Source organism: Copadichromis virginalis, linkage group LG1 (genome assembly GCF_057382275.1).
Source record: "Copadichromis virginalis isolate Kocher_CV1m ecotype Utaka linkage group LG1, C_Virginalis_male_GT1.1, whole genome shotgun sequence".
In the NCBI taxonomy this organism is placed as follows: Eukaryota; Metazoa; Chordata; class Actinopteri; order Cichliformes; family Cichlidae; genus Copadichromis; species Copadichromis virginalis.
In genome coordinates this window covers 2,761,552-2,784,520 of record NC_140618.1, presented here as the reverse complement: position 1 = coordinate 2,784,520, position 22,969 = coordinate 2,761,552, and the positions used below count along the sequence as shown (strand labels likewise).

The window sequence follows — 22,969 nt, the reverse complement described above, 5'->3', positions numbered from 1 at the left end:
GTAAAACTCAGTGAGTCATGCAGGCAGTCAGAAGGCAGAGTGTGTGTGTGTGCGTGTGTGTGTGAGTCAGCCTGTATTTAAACACCACACCCAGCCTCGTCCTGGCTCATAACGGAGCTGCTGCTGCGTCTCTAAAGGTAAGAACTCATCAGAGTGAGCGGGGATATCGGGATATCAGAGAGCTTTAGCAGCAGGAACGATTTACGACTTTTCTTCTTTTTTCTACTTCAAAGAGTCAAAAAAGAACGAATCGTGTTTGTTTCCTTACTTAGCAATGACTGGAGGCTTTTATTTTGAAGCCTAGAGGATGGAGAAGTAGTTTCACTTACTTTTAAAGTATTTTTTAACCAAACATTCAGAAACAAAACCATCAATTCAAGTGTTTGTTTGTAATTTTTTAAGCAGCATGAGCAGTTTTTACAAACGCTTCCTCTAAAATCCGCCAAAATAAGAGTGAAATGAGTGAAACCTAAAGCCACCGGTGATTAATGCTGGACAGAGAAGCTGCAAACAACAGTGATTTTATAAAGCTGAAGTGCTTTGTTGATGTAAAATGTCTGCGGGGTTATAAAGCTCAAAGTCCGCTGCAGATGGAGTCGTTCTGTCGTGCATGGAGCCGAGCCGCCACCTCGGAGCGATAAATGAGGACTGGCTGCAGTTCGCTGTGCTTTCATGTCGCCTTTCATTCTTCAAGCTGCTCAACTTATGTTAGCAACTAAAGTGAGTGCGTGGGCTCATTTCTGACTCTGAGTTTGGTTCAACAGGTAGTTTTAGGTTCTTCCAGATGTTTGGAAGTAAAAACAGCTTCACAGGGAAACATCGCTGTGACCATCATCTCCACACTGCTCTTTATCTATGACAGATGTACCCTCAGGCTCAGGGAAGCTCTTATTTTACACTTGGGTCGTAGAAACTACAGCTTGTTTTACAACAATATAAACCTGTAAAATATCTAAAAATCTGAGCTATATCTGTTGTATCTAAGGTGAAAACAACATTTCTCCCAGGACATTTACTTTTTCTGCAGCCCCAAAGAGCCCCAATCATTTTGGACCAGCTCAAGAGCACCCCCTATGGGACAGGCTTTCCAGACAGTGGGAGCTCCTGAAGACTAAATTAAGCTGGTAAACTTAAAGACACAGGAGTGAAAAAGGGTTAAAATGATATGGACTTTAAACATGACAGCAGTCCTACATACAGTACAGTAAAGAGACTACAGTATCAGAGAGAAAACCCACCAATCAGAGAGGAAGAAACCTCCAACGTAACCAGGCTGATGAAGCGGTAACCATCTGCAACGACTGGCTGAGGGTGAGGGGAGAAAAAGAGGAAACCATGAATAACAAACAAGAAAAAACTAACTGAGGGACAGAAAAGACCAAAATCTAAAGAACACAAATAAGGAGAAGTTCTCAGCGTATCACTGGAAGTCCCCCTGAGCCTATCGCTCCACTAAGCAGAGGTTCAGGGCCATCGGGGTCAGCTGATCCAGCTCTAACTATACGCTTTATCAAAAAGGAAAGCTTAAAACTAGCGGCATTGTTTTCTCTATCCAAACTGGGAGCTGGTTTCCAGCTGAAGGCTCTCCCAGTCTGAGAGCAAAGTGCTCTATTGGGGTGATAGGTCACTATGAGGTCATTAAGATAAGATGGGGCCTGATTATTTAAGACCTTGTATGTGAGGAGCAGGATTTTGAATTCTGGATTCAACAGGAAGCCAATGAAGAGAAGCCAATACAGGAGAAATCTGCTCTCTCTTTCTAGTCCCTGTCAGGACTCTTGCTGCAGCATTTTGGATTAACTGAAGGCTTTTCAGGGACTTTTGAGTATTTGAGGATAATAATGATTGATCAACTAGTTTTGGATGTTGAGTTGAAGGAGACTCTGGAAATATAATTATGACTCTGTAAACAACCATAATATTGTTTCTTCATGTAAAGATGCTTTTGCCATGTTGGGCCATTAGACACCAGCAGAAACAGAAATCACTACGAGTTTTAGAAATACTAAAAAAACTATACAAATATTTACAAACCACCCCCAAATTTCAATGCACTGATCGGTAAAACACTGCCCCCTGGTGGTGAATGTCTTAGTTACATATGGCGATGAGATCTACAAAAAGTACCTTTAATAAATACATTTTTGTGTGAAGTGATAGAAAAAAAACTTATTATTATTATTGGTGTCTCTTAGACGCTGCTATAGAAAACTGGGAAAGTAGAAATTGTCAGATTGTTGTAAATTAATTTCTCTTCAACTATTAATCTGGTTGGTTCCCTGAGGAGGTTAATCGGGACGTGTTCTCTCTGTGCTCCGTGATTTATTTCGATATGTGGAATTCCTCTTTGAACGGCAGCAAGCAGACGACGGGACGAGCCGAGACTTCAGGACTGTTTGTAGCAGCTGCGAGATGAAATGCTGGCAGAGTCTGTAAGAGGGTCAAAGGTGGAGGAAACTCTGCAGTAATCACTTTACAGCTTCAGCTTCACCGTGTTACACAACGCACTCGAGATTCCTGCAGATCTGTTTGATTCATGCTCCTTATCTGCACACACGCCCTCCGCTGGCACGTCCCGCTCAATAAATCAAACACCCCTCCAGCGTATGAGTGTTTACAGCCTGCTGGAGTCTGAAGGCCATTGTTGGTCTGTTTTTAGACAGTCAGAGGAGGAAACCCAGTGTTTCCACTCAAAGGTTAAAGAGGACATATCACAGCTCCAGAGACTCCTCCAGAGAAGCTCGACTGCCAGCAGGCTGCAGACTTTCTAATCCTGAACCTTCTCTCACTGCCTTTTTCTTAACTATCAAGTAAGCGATAACAGAAACTGTACGACTGCAGAAAATGATGTAAACTCACCTTTAAGCTGCTTGAACTGTGTGTTGCAGGTGAATCCATCATGGCGCTGGTGTCTGAGTTTCTGGGTCAGCTGACGCTGTCGTACAGTGGGGTGAGTCACCGATAACACAGCAATCACCATAAATGACTTTGATATATCAGGTTATTCCTCCAATTACTGATGAACCCAACTGTGCCCTAATTAGAGCAGCATTACATCACACTACTGGTACTGTACCATAACACAGGTCTCAGGTACTGGAGGCATTTCTGTGTTATTCAATGTTTTCTACACACCTGAAAAAATCCAAACAAAAACAAAGCAGTGAACTGACATATTTTCACCACCTCAGATTCATTAAATTAACACAAGAATAATGAAGTCAACAATAAACAGAGAACAAGAGTCGTTCTCCACCTGGAGTTCATCTGTACAGTTAGAAAGCAGATAAACTGATGACTGATCAGTGCTTCATTCAGAATTACTCCAACCTCAGAAAGCTGCCTGATGGAGAACTCCTCCCGTACCCCTGCGTGTGTCTCTAACAGTCTGTTGGGCATTACGAGGTTAAATCACAGCATCAGCGTCTCGTCCGGTGCTTTCTGTCAAGCAGCTAACAGGAGCTAATGGTCAGTTTCTGTCCTCTGTAGGAACCAGAGGCCAAATACCCCACCGTGGTGCCGGCCCGAGACTTCGACCCGGCCCGTGATGCTGCCAGGATCGACACGGCCATTAAAACCAAAGGTGAGCGAGTCCAGGAAAACTTCCTCCCTGATATTTCCCTGCCAAGCCCACCGGTCAGGAAGTTTCCACTGAGTTATGTAACTGTGATCCCACCACTTCTCTCTCCGAGTTTAACTGTTCAACTGTGCACAGGAAACACAGTGTCCACGACTCGGACATCACCGACACTGCAGCAACAGAGTTTTCTGATGGTGTTTCAGCTTCTTAACCGGTTTTTTAGCAATTAACGGATTACAAAAAGAGGAAAAGATATCGGTATAGCCAACAGTCAGGGGTTCAGAGCTTTGCTCAAGTGGATACTAGCTACTGTTTTACTGGTATTGTAATGGGCCTAATGGTTTATTAATGCTATGGTAACGAGTTTTAAGGAGATTTCACCATAACCAACCATGAGAAGAAAAAAAGTAGGCACTTTAAATCATGACCTTAAAGCTGCACATTTTATATATCTATTTATTTAAAAGTTATTTTAAAAAGTGGTTTTTGGTTGTTGTTGTTTTTTAAGTTATTTAAATAAAAACCTTTATTTTGAAAAGTTTTTTTTTGCTAGCTTAATGCTAGCTTTCCTGCAAACATAAATCAACTTAAAGCTATCTCAGGAAAATGGTGTCTAGAATAGATCTGAGTGACTAATTCAACCAAACTGATCTAGTAACTTAGCTGCTCATTTTCAGATTAGTTTATCAGCTAACGTTAGCTAGCTTGCCAAATTTATTCAGCAGCTAATATGACCCATAATGCTAATTGGTGCAAATTCATGCACAATGTGAAACGGTAGTGATTTTAATGATCAATAAATGTGTACAGGTAGAAAGCAAAATGCATAATGTATAATATGTAGCTTCTACAGTAACATCCAACATGCCTACAGCTATAACTGAGCCACACATCATGAATCAGACACAGGTAGCCTCATCACGTCCACGTCAGCTTCGGAGTCATTACACTGTCAATATGCTCATTACAGTAAATGCAAAGGAGTGTTTGTCTTGTTAATAACAAATTTGTTCTGAGGTTAATTATTGTAGTATTTACAAAAACAGCAAAAAGGTTGAGCAACAAAAAAAAATCCTGATGGAAAGAGGAAGGAAGAACACGGGGACATAAAATCCGAACAAATAAAAGCTCCCGGCACTCTGAATCACAGGGTAACACATCTGTTCACATCTGTCCTCTTCAAAGTACAACATAATTTCATCTGCCTGGAAAGTGACTCACTCAGACGCTGCAGAGGACTTGCTGAGCGAGGCTCGGCCTCCATTTTCCAGCTTCCTTTGTGAGAGCTGCTGGAAAAGCAGGATGTCCCTCGGCAGAGAGACTTCCAGCATCAGAACAAAAGAAACTGCTGGAGATAATCAGAGGAACAGTTTATCAGGGTCAAAGTCACTTGTAATGATGACGGATACCTGAACCGTCACCATTCTCACTGGCCCTGTGAGAATGTGTGATCTCTGATTCTTTAGAAAAATAATAAAGACATGTATGCAATCAACAGGCGAAAGTTGTTTTGACGTCTGTATATGGTATTTGGTAGTTGAAAACAGTAAGTAACTTAGTTTCTTTGACAAATTTGCAGGTGTGGACGAACAGACCATCATCGACATCCTGACGAGACGGAGCTGCGAGCAACGCAGAGAGATCGCCTTTGAATACGAACGATTTGCCAAGAAGGTCAGAGATGCTTCGCTGTTAACGAACAAAAATGAACCTTTAACGTATACGTTACTTTCATTATTTCAATCAATCAATATACAGAAACTAATCAGGGCCATCAGTTAATCACATTTTAATTTAAATCTTGGCTTCCAGTGATTATTAAAACCAGATAACTGAGGTCAAATTATTTCTGTTGCATTTTGTTCGTTGTGAGTGAAAATGTTATATAATCATTGACCAAATAGCTTAGAATTTTTAAGGGTAGTCTTATAGAATAATTAAAAAATAATCACCAAAATGTTTCTGGTAATTTCCCTAAATATGAAAAATAAACGTAAAAATGTGTTGTTTTTTCCCCAGTTTTTACTCAGTAACGTTTAAATATAAATTAAACAATAAATCATTCAAAATAAATCGACCCTGATTGATTGATATTAACAATGATCTTGGATAATAACTTATAAGGATAAAAATAAGGAAATAAAAGAAACATCAAAAAGAAATTTGCTAAACATGATCTAGAGATTATCGCACAGATCAATCAACTGGATGATGTAATTTACATTCATTTTAATATAAAAACAAATCACGACTGCCACTACTTTTAATTTTTGGCAAACTTATAATTTCATAAATTATCTTCAGAGTTTTTCATGAACCGACAAACTTTTGGTGGACAACAAAAGTCAGCAACACTGAGATTATTTTTTAAATCTTGTTTTAATAAATGGGATATTATTATTATCATGAATAAAATAGCGATTTCTGTAATGACAGGAAAATAACTGTACACAAACCAAACTTGCATAAACCTGAAGTCCACAGACAACCCTCCATTTGGAGCCTGATGTAAACCCAAAGGCCGTGAAGCAGCCATGGTGGTAATCCAGCCAACAGCTAACATCTCATGCTTCGAATCATGAGCCAAAAATAGAACCTTTACTCTGAAGGTCGATGGAAAATGAAGGAAACTGACAAACAGAAAAGGCAGTGAGAAATACAACAGATCCTGAACTTTTTGCTTTTGTACAAATGATTATTTCTAAAGTGATTTTTAACCCTGCGTCTGTGGTTGTGTCAGGATCTGGTCAGTGCCCTGAAGGGGGCGCTATCCGGTTCTCTGGAGGCTCTGATTTTGGGTCTGATGAAAAGCACCGCTCAGTATGACGCCTCGGAGCTCAAAGCCTCCATGAAGGTCAGTGTCACGCTAAAGACCAAATGAACATGGCTCACCGGGTATCTGAACGTTCCAGAAAAGACTCACTCTGATAGCTGAGAGCTGCTGTTGGATGTTTCACACAGTTTGGGGTTTTTTCATGCAGGGACTGGGGACCGACGAGGAGACCTTAATCGAGATCGTCTGCTCCAGGAACAATGAAGAACTAGCTGAGATCAAGAGGGTTTACAGAGACAGTGAGTCACGTTTCAGGAACCTGAAAATACTAAATAAATATATAACAGAGGTTTTCATGAGCTAAAGGCAAAAAGTGAGAGAATGTGACTTTGACTTTCTCTGCAGTGTTTAAGAAGGACTTAGAGAAAGACGTCGCAGGAGACACGTCGGGAAACTTTGCTAAACTGCTGCTGGCTCTGGTTCAGGTAGGACTTCATTTATCTTCACAAAGCAGGAAATATAAGAACTCTGACAGGTTCCCATAAAATCCTAAAAATGATGTTTCACATACAACACAGGAAATGTTATTGTGAGTATCGGGTCTGTGTTTAACTGCAATAACACATCTGACTTCATTTTGACTTTAGTGGATTTGGTAAAAATATTTCAGAGAACTAAATATTTTCTAAGAACAGTTAAATATTCAGACAGATATGAAAAAACCTACAGAAACTACTTTCACAATATTTAATAATAAGTTGATAGACTTTGTCAGACAGTGTCAGTTACACTGGTTTCTCACCGACACTCTGAAAACACGAATGCTTTTCTAGGATATTTATAGTTTTGATGCTTGGATAAGAAAATGAGCTTTGATTTATTTTAGTCGACAAAAACCTGTTTTTATTTAATCTGTTCTTTTTTTCACAGACGAGACGAGATGAACCTTCGAATGTCGTCGACTATGAAAAGATTGATGAGGATGCCAGAGTAGGTCAAAATATACTTTTTTTTTCTTTAAAGGTACTTTTTGTAAATTCACGTGACTTAAAAATGCTTTGAAACCTTCTAAGAGTTAAAGTTATCAAAAGAATATGAAAAAACAAAAGAAAGTGACCGTTATTGAACGGGGTAGAAGAGTAATCATTGTTACAGCGATGGCGTGAAATAAACGGGGGTGGACCAAAAATAATGATGAAACTTTGAAGCAACGTGTCTGAAAACATCTCGGTGCCCCCTGGTGGTGAAAGTTAAAACTCACAGGACATGATTACAAAAAGCACCTTTAAAGACTTGAAACGAGGTTTGGTGTCCTCTGAGGGGATAATCTATTCAGAGGTATAACTGTTAGTTTTGTACATGTGCTTTTTCTCTTTTTTATGTAAACCTGACCTTTTTTTTCACAATTTCTTCATTAAACCGTCCTCCTGTGTGAACCTCCCAGGCTCTGTATGAAGCCGGAGTGAAGAGGAAGGGAACCGACGTGGTGACCTGGATCGAAATCATGTCTCAGAGAAGCGTCCCCCACCTGCAGAAAGGTGAACTGCATCCTCAACACTGATGCAACAAAGCTTTATTTATACAGACAGCACATTACAGTGCTAATGTAAAACTCAGTCAATAACTAAGAGCAATAAAAACAAAACAAAAAGGCAAACGACACCAACAATAGGCCAGAAAACACGAGAACTATAAATATAAGCAGGACAGATGAAATGAAATACTAAACAACAGGAAATGTAATGAAACCTACAAAATAAGACCCATGAAACCAACAAATGTACAAATAATATGGAATTATAGTTGTATACTTGAAAGAAACCAGTGCTGTGAAAAAGCATAGCTTGTGTTTGAAGCAAAGTCTCACGTTTAATGTGTGTGTTGTGTGTCAGTGTTTGAGAGGTATAAGAGCTACAGCCCCTACGACATGAAGGAGAGCATCAGGAAGGAGGTGAAGGGGGATCTGGAGAAATCCTTCCTCACTCTGGGTACGTCTAAGAAACATCAAATATTCAAGTCACAGATTTAGACCCGGTTTAACGGGGAAACCGAGCACGAGGGCAAGTCTCGTTTTCATTTTCAGCCACACGTTAAAAGAAATAGACGCCATCAGAACAAAGTAAGAGTGAAATTCTACTTCACGGTGACAGGACACATTAAGCAGGTGTGTATCGTTTGTCCACAGTGGAGTGCTTTGAAAACAGGCAGCTGTACTTCGCCAGCAGACTCAACGAAGCCATGAAGGTGAGTTTCCCACGTTTCTGTCCAACGTTTCCACCTGGAACTAAACATAATACCTCCTCCTTCTCCGTCCATGCTGACATTTTGTGTCTCAGAGTAAAGGAGCGAAGGAGAAGGTGGTGACCAGGATCATCGTTTCTCGCTGTGAAGTCGACCTGATCAAGATCAGAACAGAGTTCAAGAAGCATTTCAAGAGGTCGCTGTACCAGACCATCACTGTGAGTCCTGCAATATCCCACACACACGGAGGGCATCGAACACACCACGGAGAGGGCATGTTTGTGTTTATTGCCGATGGATAATTTTGTGTGTGCGTTTGTGTTTAGGAGCACACTAAAGGAGACTACCAGAAAGCTCTGCTCAGTCTGTGCGGAGGAGACGACTGAAACTACATTTCCCAGAGGGCCGCAGGGCCTTCAACCATCAGATGAAATCCTTCACGGTGCTCAGATTAACCCTCTCAGGCTCAAATTAAGTTTTTGTTGCTAATGCACAAAAGAATACCTGCAGTGGTACTTCTGAGTAAAAAAACTCATAAAATATGTATGTGGGGTAATCGGGTTGTTAGTTTTTAACTGTTGCAAATCGGCAACGCCTGCCTCGAGAGGGTTAAACATGTTTGTCTCTGTGATCGACGTCAGTTTGTGGAATAAAAAACGGGAAAAGAAATGATTTGTCTTTGTGTTGTTTGAGTGAAAGAACACCAGGGGGCAGCAGAGGCATGTTTAACACCGCGCAGGCCGCAGTACAGGAAACCACGAAGGATCAAACTCCGTGTTAAACACACACAGATGGCCTCGTTTACAAGAATCACATTGAGAATAAAATCTAAAAAAAATAAAAGTTTAACTAAAAACGCCAAAAATAAAAAACAGAAAATTATTTTTTCTAATAAAAATTAGAAAAAAAATCACTTCCTTTTAAGTCCATCTCTTAGTTCTCAAATCAGGTTATGGATTAAACTGTTCTTATACTCTGACATGCTGATTTTTTGTCACTGAAATAAAGACATCAGATAATTACTGCCATTTTATTTTTTTAAAAATTCCATTTGACTCTTTTTCTGGAAAGGGGACCAAAGTGTATGACCTTTATTCTGGAGCCACGTTTATCAGATCTGATTTATGCAGTTATTCATATTCAGGTTTTATAGACAATAAAATTACAGTCACTGCTTTTCGTCTTCGTGTAAATCAGCGCTGGCTCGTTCGTGGTTGTCTGCCGTGTGGAGAGACTTGATGTGCAGCAGGTTTAAGTTAACCACTGAGCCATAAACATCCTGAATGATTCTTTAACTCACAGAGCAGGATAACTCTGAGCTGTTTTCGCTGTTATTATGCGGTTTGGTCCACGAACACGTTGGTTTGGATTCTGTCAGGCTGCCGCGCTGAAAATAAAATCCGAAGCTGGCTCTCCTGACGATTGATCAGTGTTTGTAGGATCAAAGTCTGTATTTGATGTCAAAATATTGGTTATTAATTAGTCCCCGGCAGACTGACGTAGACACATATTTGTGGTGTGTGTTTGTGTTTGTACGGCTCCGCTGCTCCTGCGGCTTGTTTTTCCTTTAATCGTTCGTAGGTTTTCTGTTGTTTGTTTGCTGCTAATTTTTTAATTAAAGATGCTGATTTTACCTCGAGCAACACTCGCCGATTTGCATTTGTGGAGCTGAGGAAAAAAAGCTTTTGCTGTGTAGAGAGAGAGGAAGAAGAGGAGGAAGAAAGAGAGAGCAGAGAGCTGAGAAAAAGATTTGAATCTCCATGTTCACTGTGAAGAAATCTGACCTGAACTAAGAAGTCAAACAGTTCAACTTCCAACTTCCATTCCAAGGAATATAATTTAGCATCTAAGCTATAATGATATTCTTTTTTTGTTTATGCAACTATAGCTGCAGTTCCTCTAATGTCCACTGGAAGCTCCAGCAGTGAGTCAGTGTCCACAGACTGCAATGTTAAAATGTCATAATTAGCAGAAATCTCCGAATTATGATTCCTGGACCTCTGCACTGTGTTTGTGCTGTTGGAGCCTTTGGGGGCATTTGTAAGGATATCATGTGACCAATAATATGGCTGCTGTGAGGTCACCGTACTGTCCGAGAAGGCGGAGCATGATGTCACTGAGCATTAACAAGCTCTCAGACAGTCTGTGGTTGCTAACCAAGCTTGCTAGCATTAGCTCCATTAGATCTAAAAACCAAGATGGCGGACATACAAATTATAAAGGCTTTTTATAGGTTTTGCTGTTACGGTTTGTGTGTTTTATTAATATGCTCGGACATTTTATCAGAGCCTCTGGCGTCTCACATTCATGCACACGGAGTCACTTTCTTTAAGAGTAATTAATAATTTAATAGCATGACCTGTTTCTAACCAGCAGGTGATACTGGTGTGAGAATGATCAAATTTAAGTGAATAGTAAACTGCTTGTAGAGGCTACGCTTGAAGCCACTGAGGTGTTTGAGGCGGCGTTGACGCGATGCCACCGTTATGAATGAAACTACAGAGGAAGTCCAATAACTCCAGCCGCACTTATCTGGTCCGTTTAACACATTTATTGCTCACCATCGGTTGCATTACTTGTTCGACAGTTTCTCTTAGCGTCCACCATGAATCACAACTGTCACAAACTCGTTGCTCCTTCCAACCAACAACACTTGACGCTAATGAAATTTGCCTACCTTAAATATTAGTTTACAAACACTAAAAGTGACCCCTAGTGCCACACATAAGGTAATAAATGCAAAAATGACTCTTACGCTGCTTTTAATTAAGGCACACCTTTCCTCCCACAGGTAAATGTGGAGGAAAAGGTGGTTTAGGGATTCTTAGGCAGCACCTGGCTGAGAATCCCAAGGTTTTAATGCTTTCTTCAGTACTGCAGTGGGGGTTGTTGAACGTTCACTGGCTCATCACAGTCAGAGCTGCTAACACAGATTCTCCAACCTGTGAACAGCCACGAGCTACAGTAACAGCTCACAGGTGTCACTTTCCACTCTTAGATCACCTCTTCGTTCAGACGTGGATCAAAGTTGTGGGGAGATTTTGTGATAATGAAGTCGGCAGCAGCTCTACAGACTGAGTGTCGCTCTGCTGACCTCTGCGAGCATTATTTGTTTAGAGCCCGGCTAATCCTCGATTGTCACGCTCCTCTAATCCCATCGCTGGCCTTCCTTCTGAATCCCACCGCCTCCCCCCTTTCTCCTCACACACAGACTTCAGAAATCACCACGACCGCCACTCCAGCATGAACCAAATGTCAGCCTCAAATTATAGCCGCCGCTCTACCATAGGTCACAGCTCATCAAATGTATGTGGAGGACTGAGGAGGGGAAACTAGCAGAGGAGGCGGGGTTAATAAAAAACAAACAACCTGTGCTGAGATTAAAGAAAGATGGTGACCATGTTTAACCACTTCTGTTTCTACCTCTGACCTTTAATTTTGGTCCAGAGTGAAAAATTATAAGTAAAAACTCTTAGACCAACACACCTTCTACCTTTACTGTCCAACAGCGGCTGTCCTGTGGCGATGGTTGGGTTAACGGGTAAACTAGAAACAGGAGGCAGAACTAAAAGATCAGCAAACAGCAAAACAACGAAACTAAAAGTAAAACTCAGTCTAAGGGAGCTCTGGCTAAAATCATCAAGATTCTGTCCACTTTCACTCGCCTACTCTTAAACAGGAAGTGGTTATTCGTTGTTGGTAACCTAAACTACAACAGGAAAATCCACCTGTTAGCCTTAACGTGGAGATTTGTAGATAATAGTGCGATGTGGAGGACAACCTGTCTGTGACAAGATCATCAGACAAGATCAAGTGTACCAAAGCAGAGACGGAGTGAAAGTGGACATCTTTGGTCTTTCAACATAAAACTCAGACGGGGCAGTACAAAATAAACGCCGCTTAGACTGCTTGGCTAACATAAACTAATGTAAATCTATCTATCATCTGTTTATAACCCGGTGATGTCATGTTCTGGACTGACACAAGACGGCGTTAAACATCTCGAGTCAGTGCAGTGGACGGTATCATTATACATGTGGTGTTTCATGTGCATTTTAAAGATACGTTGTGTAGTTGAAAACTTTGACGACATTTTACCGACGAGTGTTTTCGATGTGTGCAGCTGGTTTTAATGTTTAATGTTTCTTTTACTCATCTTTCCTTTTCCCAGGCTCTACCTTTAACAGGAAACTGTACTCAGTGTAAATATGTACTTTGCCTGGTTAACTCACTGCACCATCATGTGGTACAAACTGGTATTACATGAAAGTACAGCCCCTGCTCTGATTCAGCTCAAGCCAATATCTCTTAAACACATTCAAAGATGACGTAAAGTCATGAGGTCATAGTCATTGTTCCTTCATCTTCTAATTATATAATTAGATAATTGTTCAGATGACATTCTTCAGATAATTTCTGAAAGAAAAATGTATTTTGTTAAAAGTGCCTTTAATTTTCTATTTGAATTTATTCTGTTTAAATATTTATTTTTGATATTTTTCTTGTATGTCTGTGGAAGCAGCTGAATAAATAATGTTTGAATGACTGATGATTTGAGGTGTTTTCAATCATCTGTTTTTCAGTCATAACCCTGATTCACAAGGAGCCGCTCTCTGCTCGGACTCCCCTCGGTCGTGGTCCCGCCGCAGGTTTGGTTTTAATGGTGGCGTTGCTCTCGGCTGCTTCGTCTCAGACCGGTCTCTCCTGGATTTCTTTTTTATTGTCACTGAGCAACCAAAATGTTCCCAGATTAGAAAAAAAAAGGTGGACACCTGAGTCGTTCTTCCAGCTGTGAACGTGGATAATTTACAGGAAGAAGCAATTACAGAAGATTTGAGAGATAAAAAGACAAACGATTCATGCATAATGCAGAGCAGCAGATTTCACTGAAACCATTTAGTGTCTTTTCAGCTCGAATCAAAGCTTCAAGTCCTGAATTCTGATGAGCGCACCAGGCGGCCGCGATCTGGAAAATGAACAATTAAGAAGCGCGTTGCTAATTAAGCGCAGAGATCAAGCGCCTTTCTCTCCCCGCCCTCGAGGAGCTTCTTCCACCGGGCCCACTTTGATCAAAGCGAGGCCCCGAGCGGCGATCGAGCCCCGCGACGGCGCGTTTCCCCCGCTGGCTAAACGCGGATTAGCACTCAGAAGAGAGAGGAGCAAAAACCGACAGAGGCAGAAAACACAACAAATATTTCCTGCTGAAGGATCCATGAAAGCCGCGGCTTGTTGAATCATCATGAGTGAAAACAAAGAGGCCCGCTGCTCTCTGCAACTCTGCTCTCCGAAGCCAAATGCAAATGGAGCAGCTGTAAAAGTTTGATTCGCGCATGTTTAATGTTCCTCATTCCTTTTCTTCTGCTCTTGTTCTTGGGGAACATGCAAAGTTTATCAGCAGGGCCTGCGTCCCGGCTTTCATGTCGGGCCTCAGCACGTCGACGGCGCCGCTGACAGAGATTGAGGAGTCAGGTAGGAGCAGAGTTCGCCTGCAGGGCCGCGTGACGCCCGTGTCTGCTAATCGGCGCTGACGTGCTCCTGATGGCAGCCCTTCATTAGAAGCTCCTTTAAAGGAGCTCCGACCTTCTGCGGGACCCGGCGCCCGCCTGTGTTGGCCTTTGATTCCCGCGCCTCCGCCGCTTTCAGCTCGTCATAATGACAGCGCCGCTGACAGCTCCTCGTCACGCGCCTCTTGTCGTCTTTTGTGGGAAGTTTTGCAACAATTAGCATAAATATTTGATCTCCTTCCGCCCTGATGCTGCTGCTGCTGCTGAAATGGGATCCGGCTGAAAGGCTGCCGGAAAACGGCAAACCTTTGTAAAGTGTACTTTTCTCCCCGTTAACATACAAAGATGAAGCGAGGGAGGCAAACAGCCAAACATATGTACCCTTTGTGGAATCTTTTATTGAACATATTTGGGAGCAAAGAGAGCAGAGTTTGATTACGAGGCAAATGCAAATCTCCCCACACTTGTACGCGTTATGTATTTCACACCAACTTATTTACATTCTAGATGGAAAGCAATCGGCTGGAAGTTTACCGAGGGAATCGCGGCTCCCCTGCCGACAGAGAGTCAAGAAACTTTCAGGTAAGTAGTGCAGAAAACTCACAGAGCAACTTTTCCGTCAGTTGTTGGCGGCGAGAAAACGAAGGCAGGAATGTGATAAGGCCACATTATGTTGTGCCAATTAATTTCTGTGTCTGCGAGCGCCCGCAGCCACCAGCAGCAAAATTAAATATATACTCACATGTGATTTCAAAGGGGGTGGAAACCCGGTGCCCACTGTGGAAGACTTTACTTAAGCTGGAGGAAGAGCATCATTAAAATTAAAGGCAGGCACAGAATTTTACCAGTCGCCGCCGCCGGCTACCGCTCAGCACTTCAAAACAAACCGCGCGGCCCGCCGACTCCAGTCAAACGCTCTTCGTTCACTATTTGATGCCGTCTGTTGGATCGGAGCTGATTATCTCCCCAGTGAAACATTCACCGAAAGAAAACGAGAAGAAAAAGGCGAAAACTCGAGAGAAACACGCAGCCTGAGATACGACCGGAGGCCCCGATTTGTTTGGACTAATCCAGTTTATCGAGGCTCATCGTGTGACCCAGAGAAATCCCACGAGTGCAGAAACCAGAACGTCGGTGTCCCGCCACGAGGCAGGAGCAATACTCCAGAATCATAGACTGGATATAAAAGATGGCTGTAGCCTGTAGGAATTGGCATTTTAACCAAATACACAGAGTGATATACACCGTGAGCGGTTCTGTGTATTTTTAACAATTACCCAGCTCACTATTAGTAGCTACAGCCACCTGTCAGTCACAGGCCACGCCCCTAATAATCCCTAAAACGATATGCCTTAAAACAGTTTAAACTGGTGTGTTATTAACTGCTCCCTAAACGTAAACATATTCATGATATAAGGTTATAACATGAGTCTATGGGGTCTGACTCACTGCTGGAGCCTCTGGTGGACATTAGAGGAACTGCAGCTTTTAGCACTCGAGCTTGCTGCCACCACACAGATAAAACTTGTGAAGCCCTGCCATGCATAACAGTGTGAATGGTTGATATGATTCCAGCTTTGGCTGTTGATTGGTTCTTTGGGGAAAGTGGTGGAACAACAACCGCCTTCACAGAGTCATCGATCGATTTCATCTCAGGACTCTTAGAGTGGCACGATGGAGGCTGGTGATCAGTAACAACAAACCAAAAAATATACTGTAAGACAAGGAAGAGTTTTACAAACTATTTTGATCTAACAAATAGATTATTTATATTTCTAAATCATGACCATCCCCAGTAGTCACTGTGACGTCAACCAACGGTTTGAGACATCCTGCTTTAAAAACCCAGCACGAGCATTTTTCCATCTTGGCCTTTTGATGTGATGAGTGATTACTGGTGACTACAACCAGAGACACCGCCCCCGCTGGACATTAAAAGAATGCAGGTTTATGACACTTACATTAGGAATCACACAGTAACTTCAGCACTGTTGACTGTTTCTGGTCTTCTTTAATGTTTCATTATTAAAACCTTTGAACAGAAGTGTTGGTAACGATCAGTCCCGAAGGCCTCCCTGTGTCCGTGGGCCTTCTTCTTCATGGATTATGAAACACGGTGTCGCTATCTGACAAATGCAGAATGTAAAGTTAAACAAAGGCATCATCATCACAGCATGATGGCTAACGGGAGTGTCACCGTGCGGCCACTTTAAAGAAGAAACGGGTAATGATGTGATTCAGAGCTGAGCTTTGATCCGACTCTGTTGGCAGTTTTCACCTCCTCGTCACAGTTCTCACTTTTGTTTTGTATATACTTTGTATGTCCAGCCCATCTCCACAGAAGATGGCGATTCTCTCCCATGTGCTCGCTCTTCAGTCTCTGAGAAACAGCTTTTCACTCCAAGACCCTCATCGTCATCTGTCACTGAACTTCCTAACAAAGCCGTCATGTAAATGGACTCAGTCAGCTGTGTCCTCCATCTCTGATCCTCCTCTCCTATATATATATCATCAGCATAATAACCCTCATCCACCCTCACCCGCCCCTGGGTGACCACAGGACTCCACCCACCTTCAGGCACTGGCAGCACCACTGGGATTTATTACCAAAGGCATGGAGGGGATCCAGCACAGGCTTCATTACAGGATGTCACTAACCCACGTCGACGACGTAAGATTCTGACATCTCGGCCAGCTCTGCTTCTTTGATTTAAGATTAGTTTATTTGGTGTAGTGTTGAGGAAAAAGGTCAGAGGACTCGCAGCAGCTCATCCATTATTTCTTACCAAATTTAAATTTCACGGTACAAAGAAAAAAACACGGTATACTAAACTATTCTGTTAAAAAACAGCATGTAAATAACGGAACTAACCACAGTGTTTACCAGACTTTATTTCGGGGGTTTTTAGCTCTACAATCTTGATGGTTTACGAGACTCTCCTGGTCTCGCCGCCTGCTGGGACGCCATCTCGTCCCTGGCGCTCTTCAGGCTGAGCCAGGCCCCAATGAGTTATTATTACATCCTGAGAATATGCAAATTGAGGCAGAGCGACGGTGTGTATTTTTGATGGAAGAATACAAATCACTCCAGACATGACACTTTTTTAATTTTCCTGATGAATGTAAGTCTTCAGAAAGAGGAAGGATTGATGACGGGGCGTAATGAACTCTTTAGCACGTGGAAGCTCGCAGGCTTTTCATTACACCGTCCTGAGCGAAGACGCTCGGGATCCACGGATCTGTCCTGACCGGCTCACCGATGAACCTCGGGTCCAGGTCCAGGTCTGCACGGGGAGAAGAGTCTGTTTATATACACACATGTGATCGTGTTTTTACGAGCTCCATCAGTGCGCAGGGAGAGAAAAGGCGATGTATGTATCTTTGTGTCAACTGTTGCCTCTTCTTCCTTATCTCCCTCCCTCTCACTCTATCCCAGCATCCTCCTCTGTCACGCCAACCCTCTGCATGTCCTCTGTCACTACATCCATGAATCTTCTCAGAGGTCTTCTTTTTCTCCTGGCTGGCAGCTCCATCTTCATCATCCTTTTTTTTTAATCTACTCTCCCTCTCTGCACATGTCCAAACCATCTCAGCCTTGCCTCCATAACTTTGACTCCCACACTCAGAACAGCAAAGATTATAAACTGTATTTGAATCAGAGACTTTGCAAACATAATTGTACATCACCTAAATAAGAATAATATCTTGTATTTAAATAGGAATTTAATAACAATAAATATACTTTTACAGCTCGTAAAAACACAGAAACAGACAAATAAATATTCTCTAAAGCATTTAAAACTTAAATACTGACAAATGAGACCCACGCAGCATTTTTCACATCCTGACATAACGGTCAGAATAATTAGTGAAGTTGAGATTTGTCTATGTTTTCTTTAAAGGTATAGTGTGCACCGTCTTTATTACTAGATGTCAGTAGATTGCAGTAACTGAGCTCTGTTTTCTATCCCCCCCCAATTCAAGCATAACCCTACAGTGTCGCCTAGAGGACAAACATGTTTCAGTCAGCCAAGAGAAATCAAAAACATTTAGACTGCACCCCGAAATGACCGCGACACCAGACTTTTCCCCCATCCGTGTCAGTCTGCTGTTTACCTCAGCTGTCAATGCCGGGTGAGAAGTTTTCACTTGGCTGTAAAACTGTGTGAAAGGAGTGCGATATGAGTCGATGTGTCAGTGATGTTTGCTGAGGATATGCTGAACTGCTGGTAAGCTCTGCTGTTAGCCTCTGTTAGTAACTTCGTTGGACTCTGATGCTTGTATGTAATCAAACTGCTGTTTATGAGAGGGAAAGTTAGCCTAACGTTAGCTGGCATAATGTTGATTTACTTTTGGGCGGGCAATAACAATAATGATAATGTGCAATAAACATTCACTCATTCTTTTATTTATTTTTGCTCATATCTTTCTTGCACTTAAAAAACCCCCAAACAATTTAAGTTACTGTGTTTCGTGTTTAGTTGTGCCTAGTGCCTGCTGTTGTACTAGGCATCACTGTGCAATGACAATAAACTGTTGTCTTATCTCTATAACCAGCTTTTGTTGTTTGTTTAGCTCTTGTAGGCTGTTCAGAGACTGGAGGGTCACGCATCTGTGGGAATAAGTAATTGTGATATTATTGGGAATAAATAATCATGTTTATGCATCTTTCCATGTATTAGAGTCCTGACTGCAGTTTATGAGATGCAGCTTGAGGTGAGGAGGAAGAGGATTATGATCATTTTCGTTTCTTTGGTAAAGGGAACCGCTTCTTCAACAATAAAATATAGGTACGATCTTTCGTATGTTGAGCCTGAAGGTGCAGCCATGAATTTAAATGTCACGCCACGTGAAACCCTGTGATTTCTCTTCTGCTCAGCCTGTGTCATACATATGTGGCTGGTCTCTAGGTACATACGCAAACTGCGATTAGTTGGAAGACCGAACATGACGGCTACCACAAACTGCAATCTCGCGCTTATGTACTTTAAATAGTTTCATTGTTAGTTAACTGGAATTCAGTTCATTTTAAGATGTAATTACGCACTAACAAGTGCATATTCATGAGTACAGTATTATTTTTTTCTTTTAAGTAACCTCAAAAATGAATGACTGTACCTTTTAGTGTCGTGTTACCTTTGGCTCTTCAGCAACAGAATTGGTATCCGCCCACCGCTATCCAGTCGGCGAGTGGTTGCGGAAGCTTGCTGTTGCTAGGTAAAATCGGTCATTCTCTTTATGACTGATTTGTTCCTGCTTTTGGTACAAGATCTGACGCAAAACCCTTTATGAATCATGGGAGTAGTAGTCTCTACAGTTTGGCTTCATTTTTGTATTTCAGTCATCTCGACCACTCAGTGTAACGTTACAGGTTTCACCAACAACTTTGTGTTTAATGTTTTCTTGGATCTCAGACTGAAAGCCTTCGGTTGGCTTTGTGCTGCTGCTCTGTGTGTGTCTGTGTGTGTGGTTTCAGTAGAGTAATGGCCTCTATTCATTATGAGGCCAGTTGATTTTCATTTACTCTCTGGGCTTCAACAATTAAAAGGAGCAGCTGAGGAGGTGATGGAGGGACCGGGACACCCAGAGGTCGACCACCACTTTAAGTGATAAATTAAATACTATTATCAGGACTCCTCCCCCACCTTTTTCTCCTCACTCATTTCAGCTTCATCGCTACACAGGAAAACCGAACACGCCAGCACTTATCATGACCACAAGCCAGGCGAGCATTTCACATGTGGGAGTGATTTCTACGTAACTGCAGAATTTTGACTTTGTTCTTCACAAGTAACTTTTTTAAAGTGCTTGCTCATAAGGGGATATATGATTGTTGGGTTTTTCTCTGTATGTATTACTGTACTTTATACCTTACAATATAAAGCGCCTTGAGGCGATTGTTGCTGTCATTTGGTGCTGTATAAATAAAATTGAATGACAGGACCTTGTACCAAGTCATTTTTAGCACCTACTCTATCGGGGTTCCAATGAATGCTGTGAATGTGATGTCAACAGACTGCATGCCACTGATTGGTCAGGGAGTGGCATCACTGGATGAGTCATGAGAGCGACTCCTTCACAAGAGTCCAACCCGACATTCCTGACACCCACAATGAGGTGAAAGGCAGCACACAAACCAACGCCATGGTCCAATACCAAGGTGCAGACACTTACCTCAGTTTAGCAGCAGGTACACCGTTGTTTGGATGTCCTCCATTGTTGTGTTGTGTTTATTTTGCATACAAATGACATTACGAGACTTTTGTCCCACGTTGCTATAACAACCCCGTGCACATTGAGGTGGAATACCACTGTAATGGAAAACAACCAAAACGAGTCGAGTCGAATCGAGACAAATATGTGTATATACGAGACATAAAACCATCTTTTTATTCCATATTTAAAAGCCATGGGGACAATAGTTGATTTAGTTGATAATCAGTAGACTTAAAAGTAGCCACTCCAGTATTCGTCTATTTTATTGTTTCTTTAAGTACTCCAATTTAGCTCTTTTTGTTACCGTCCCAGGACTCAGAGATGTCACTACCTGCACATAGAGCTGATGAGGAACATAAAACCCCCGTAGCGCTACGTTCTGCAGAATAAATTCTGCAGCTGAGCTTCTATTTTCTGTTGGATCGTCCTGATGCAGACCAGGCCAACCAACAATCATCCTTGAACAGCCTCCGAATCAGGTCGTCTGCTTCACCAAAGCTCACTTTTTCTTGTAACTCTCATTCTGTGAACTGTACAGGGTGTACAGCGAATAAAGCTTTGATTGATTGATTGATTGTTATCTGTAATTATTCATGTTTTCATTTTGCATTTTCTTGATTGTTGTGCTGCTCTTTGGTGTGCTTAAAAGTGCCATTTAAATCAACGTGACTATTGGCCACCGAGCTAATATTTATAGAATAGGAAAACGGGCTTTAATTCAAGTTAGATTGTGAAACTTGTGAAGCACTCTGATGGAAAACCTGGTTTTAGTTTTTCTCCCGAACCCTCTTGTGGCTCGCTGTGTCTTTTGAGCGTCCATCCTCTGGTTTGGCGTTTTTCTCTGAAACTTTTCCTTCTCGCTTTTCTTCCCGTCCTGTTGTCGAACCCGAAGCCTTGGATGGTGCTCAGAGTCCGGCAGCACCTCTTCCACAACAAAACACATATTAGCATTAGAGAGCAAACTAACACATTAGTGTGCGGCTCATCTGATGGGATGGGCCGCTCGAAGTGATCAGTCATCCGGCGGGGGGACAAACACAATTACAGCGAAGCAATAAGAGAGGAAAAAAACCCAGTGAGAAACTCCTGACCTCTGCATCTCAGCTCCATTTAAATGTTTGATGTCTCATTGAATTAGTATCACAGTGTGAAAGACAAAGCTAATGGAAATGAGCCACAGACAGGCCATACTGCTGATTGGGCCGGATATAATTAGAATAATATCACGTCCGGCGTTAATAACAAGGAAAGGAAATAAATAACGGGCAGATCAGTTAATAGCTGCCGCGCTAAACTGGCTGCGTTTAAATATGCCGAGGCCAGCGCTTCTTCCTGTTTACTCATGGGCCGCTGATCGTCTGAATATTGATGTGGCGGAGCGATCGGCAGTGAAGGATCCTCCACTCTCAGCTCCTGGGCTTGGGTGGTGGTGGTGGGGGGGTATTTCATCCTGATTATTCATCTTGATAAATACATAAGGACGGTCAAAATTATGGCTGTTTTTCAGCCAGCACTGCTTCATCCTGGGTGCGAATTAGCTCTGCTGATAGATGGGAGACGCAGCCCGGCCGCTAAACTCCTCGCCGGATCCTTGGGTTTATTTTCTGCCTCCACAAATATTAATTTACCGACTGACAGGAGTGAAGATGTGGTTTTGTTTTGAACAGCTTTAATTGTTTTCCCTCCCTGGGGAAATTATTATTTGTCATTTTTAGGAAATTATCAGGAAACAGCAGCAGCAGAAAAGAAACTAATAAAAGCGTCCGCATAGATTAGAAGGAACTCTCATTTCTTAAAGCTTAAAACCATCGATATAAATCAACCGGTTATAGAGTTAGATGTTATTTGACAGTCAAAGAGTTTTTGTTGTTATTAAATTCTAGACTTGTAGTCAAGACCGCCTAAACCAAGACCAAGACAATACCAAGACCAGAGGCTATCGAGACCAAGACAGACCGAGTCAAGACCAAGACAAGAGAGTCTTTAAACTGCAGCCACCAATTTACTCACATGGAGTCTACGAACCTATCAGAAGCTTCTTCAGCTCAGAATGGAATCGTCCAGAGTTTTCTTATTAATTAACAATAAACTTAGTGTACATGTAAACCTAAATTTGATGAAAGTGGTCAAAATAGACAGCTCTCTCTCTCTTTATTCTGACATTTAACTAATTCAAAAGACATTTCAATATTTATTTATCTAAAACAAACAAGTTTACTCTAAATTGATGTTCAACAGTAAAAAAAAAAAATGTTTTTATGTTTTTTCCCTAAAGTGTAAATATCTGGTTTCAGCTGTGAATATACTGCTGTGTATTGAAATCCCTCTTGTTTTGCATAGAAATATACTGAACAACATACAAAGCATAATATATAAAATAACATCTACCAGAGTTTTTTCTTTGAAAGAAGCTCCTTATGTCCATTGTTGTGTTCACCAGTACATAACTGAAACCGATTTAGAGAGTTTTGTTCAGCCGTGGAGGGAAACAACTGAAAATATGAAACAAACACATGTGAGGTAAGACTCTAAAAAACAGCATTGTTGTTGTTCGGCTTTTCATTTCGCCTTTTGTTGATTCACTCGAAGAGCAAGTAACGTAATATGGGTCAAGTGATCACCGCTCCGCCGATGGTTGAATCCAAATCTCCCGAA

At 41.8% G+C, this 22,969-nt stretch overlaps 1 protein-coding gene across 2 annotated transcripts; it reads left to right on the top strand.

Annotated features, from left to right (window-relative positions):
• LOC146718105 (annexin A2-like) lies at positions 1-9,354 on the top strand. 2 transcript variants are annotated; one of them, XM_085472139.1, is made up of 13 exons: positions 1-137; positions 2,889-2,950; positions 3,490-3,583; positions 5,160-5,254; positions 6,321-6,434; positions 6,562-6,652; positions 6,759-6,838; positions 7,284-7,343; positions 7,798-7,891; positions 8,246-8,341; positions 8,539-8,597; positions 8,690-8,812; positions 8,921-9,353. In XM_085472139.1, exons 2-13 carry the CDS (start codon positions 2,900-2,902, stop codon positions 8,978-8,980), a joined length of 1,017 nt encoding a protein of 338 aa, XP_085328265.1. In that variant the 5' UTR covers positions 1-137; positions 2,889-2,899; the 3' UTR covers positions 8,981-9,353. The 2 variants fall into 2 exon arrangements, with proteins under 2 accessions (XP_085328265.1, XP_085328333.1); XM_085472207.1 differs by lacking the exon at positions 1-137 and adding an exon at positions 2,732-2,810 and having other exon boundaries at positions 8,921-9,354.
• Positions 9,355-22,969: the final 13,615 nt, after the last annotated feature.

What these genes read in the sequence shown, in the direction of transcription:
- LOC146718105 (XM_085472207.1), top strand. Translation starts at nt 2,900, where the DNA reads ATGGCGCTGGTGTCTGAGTTTCTGGGTCAGCTGACGCTGTCGTACAGT. An exon ending in GAAATCCTTCCTCACTCTGG is followed by an intron (nt 8,342 to 8,538) that starts GTACGTCTAAGA and finishes GTTTGTCCACAG; the next exon opens with TGGAGTGCTTTGAAAACAGG. An exon ending in CGCTGTACCAGACCATCACT is followed by an intron (nt 8,813 to 8,920) that starts GTGAGTCCTGCA and finishes GTTTGTGTTTAG; the next exon opens with GAGCACACTAAAGGAGACTA.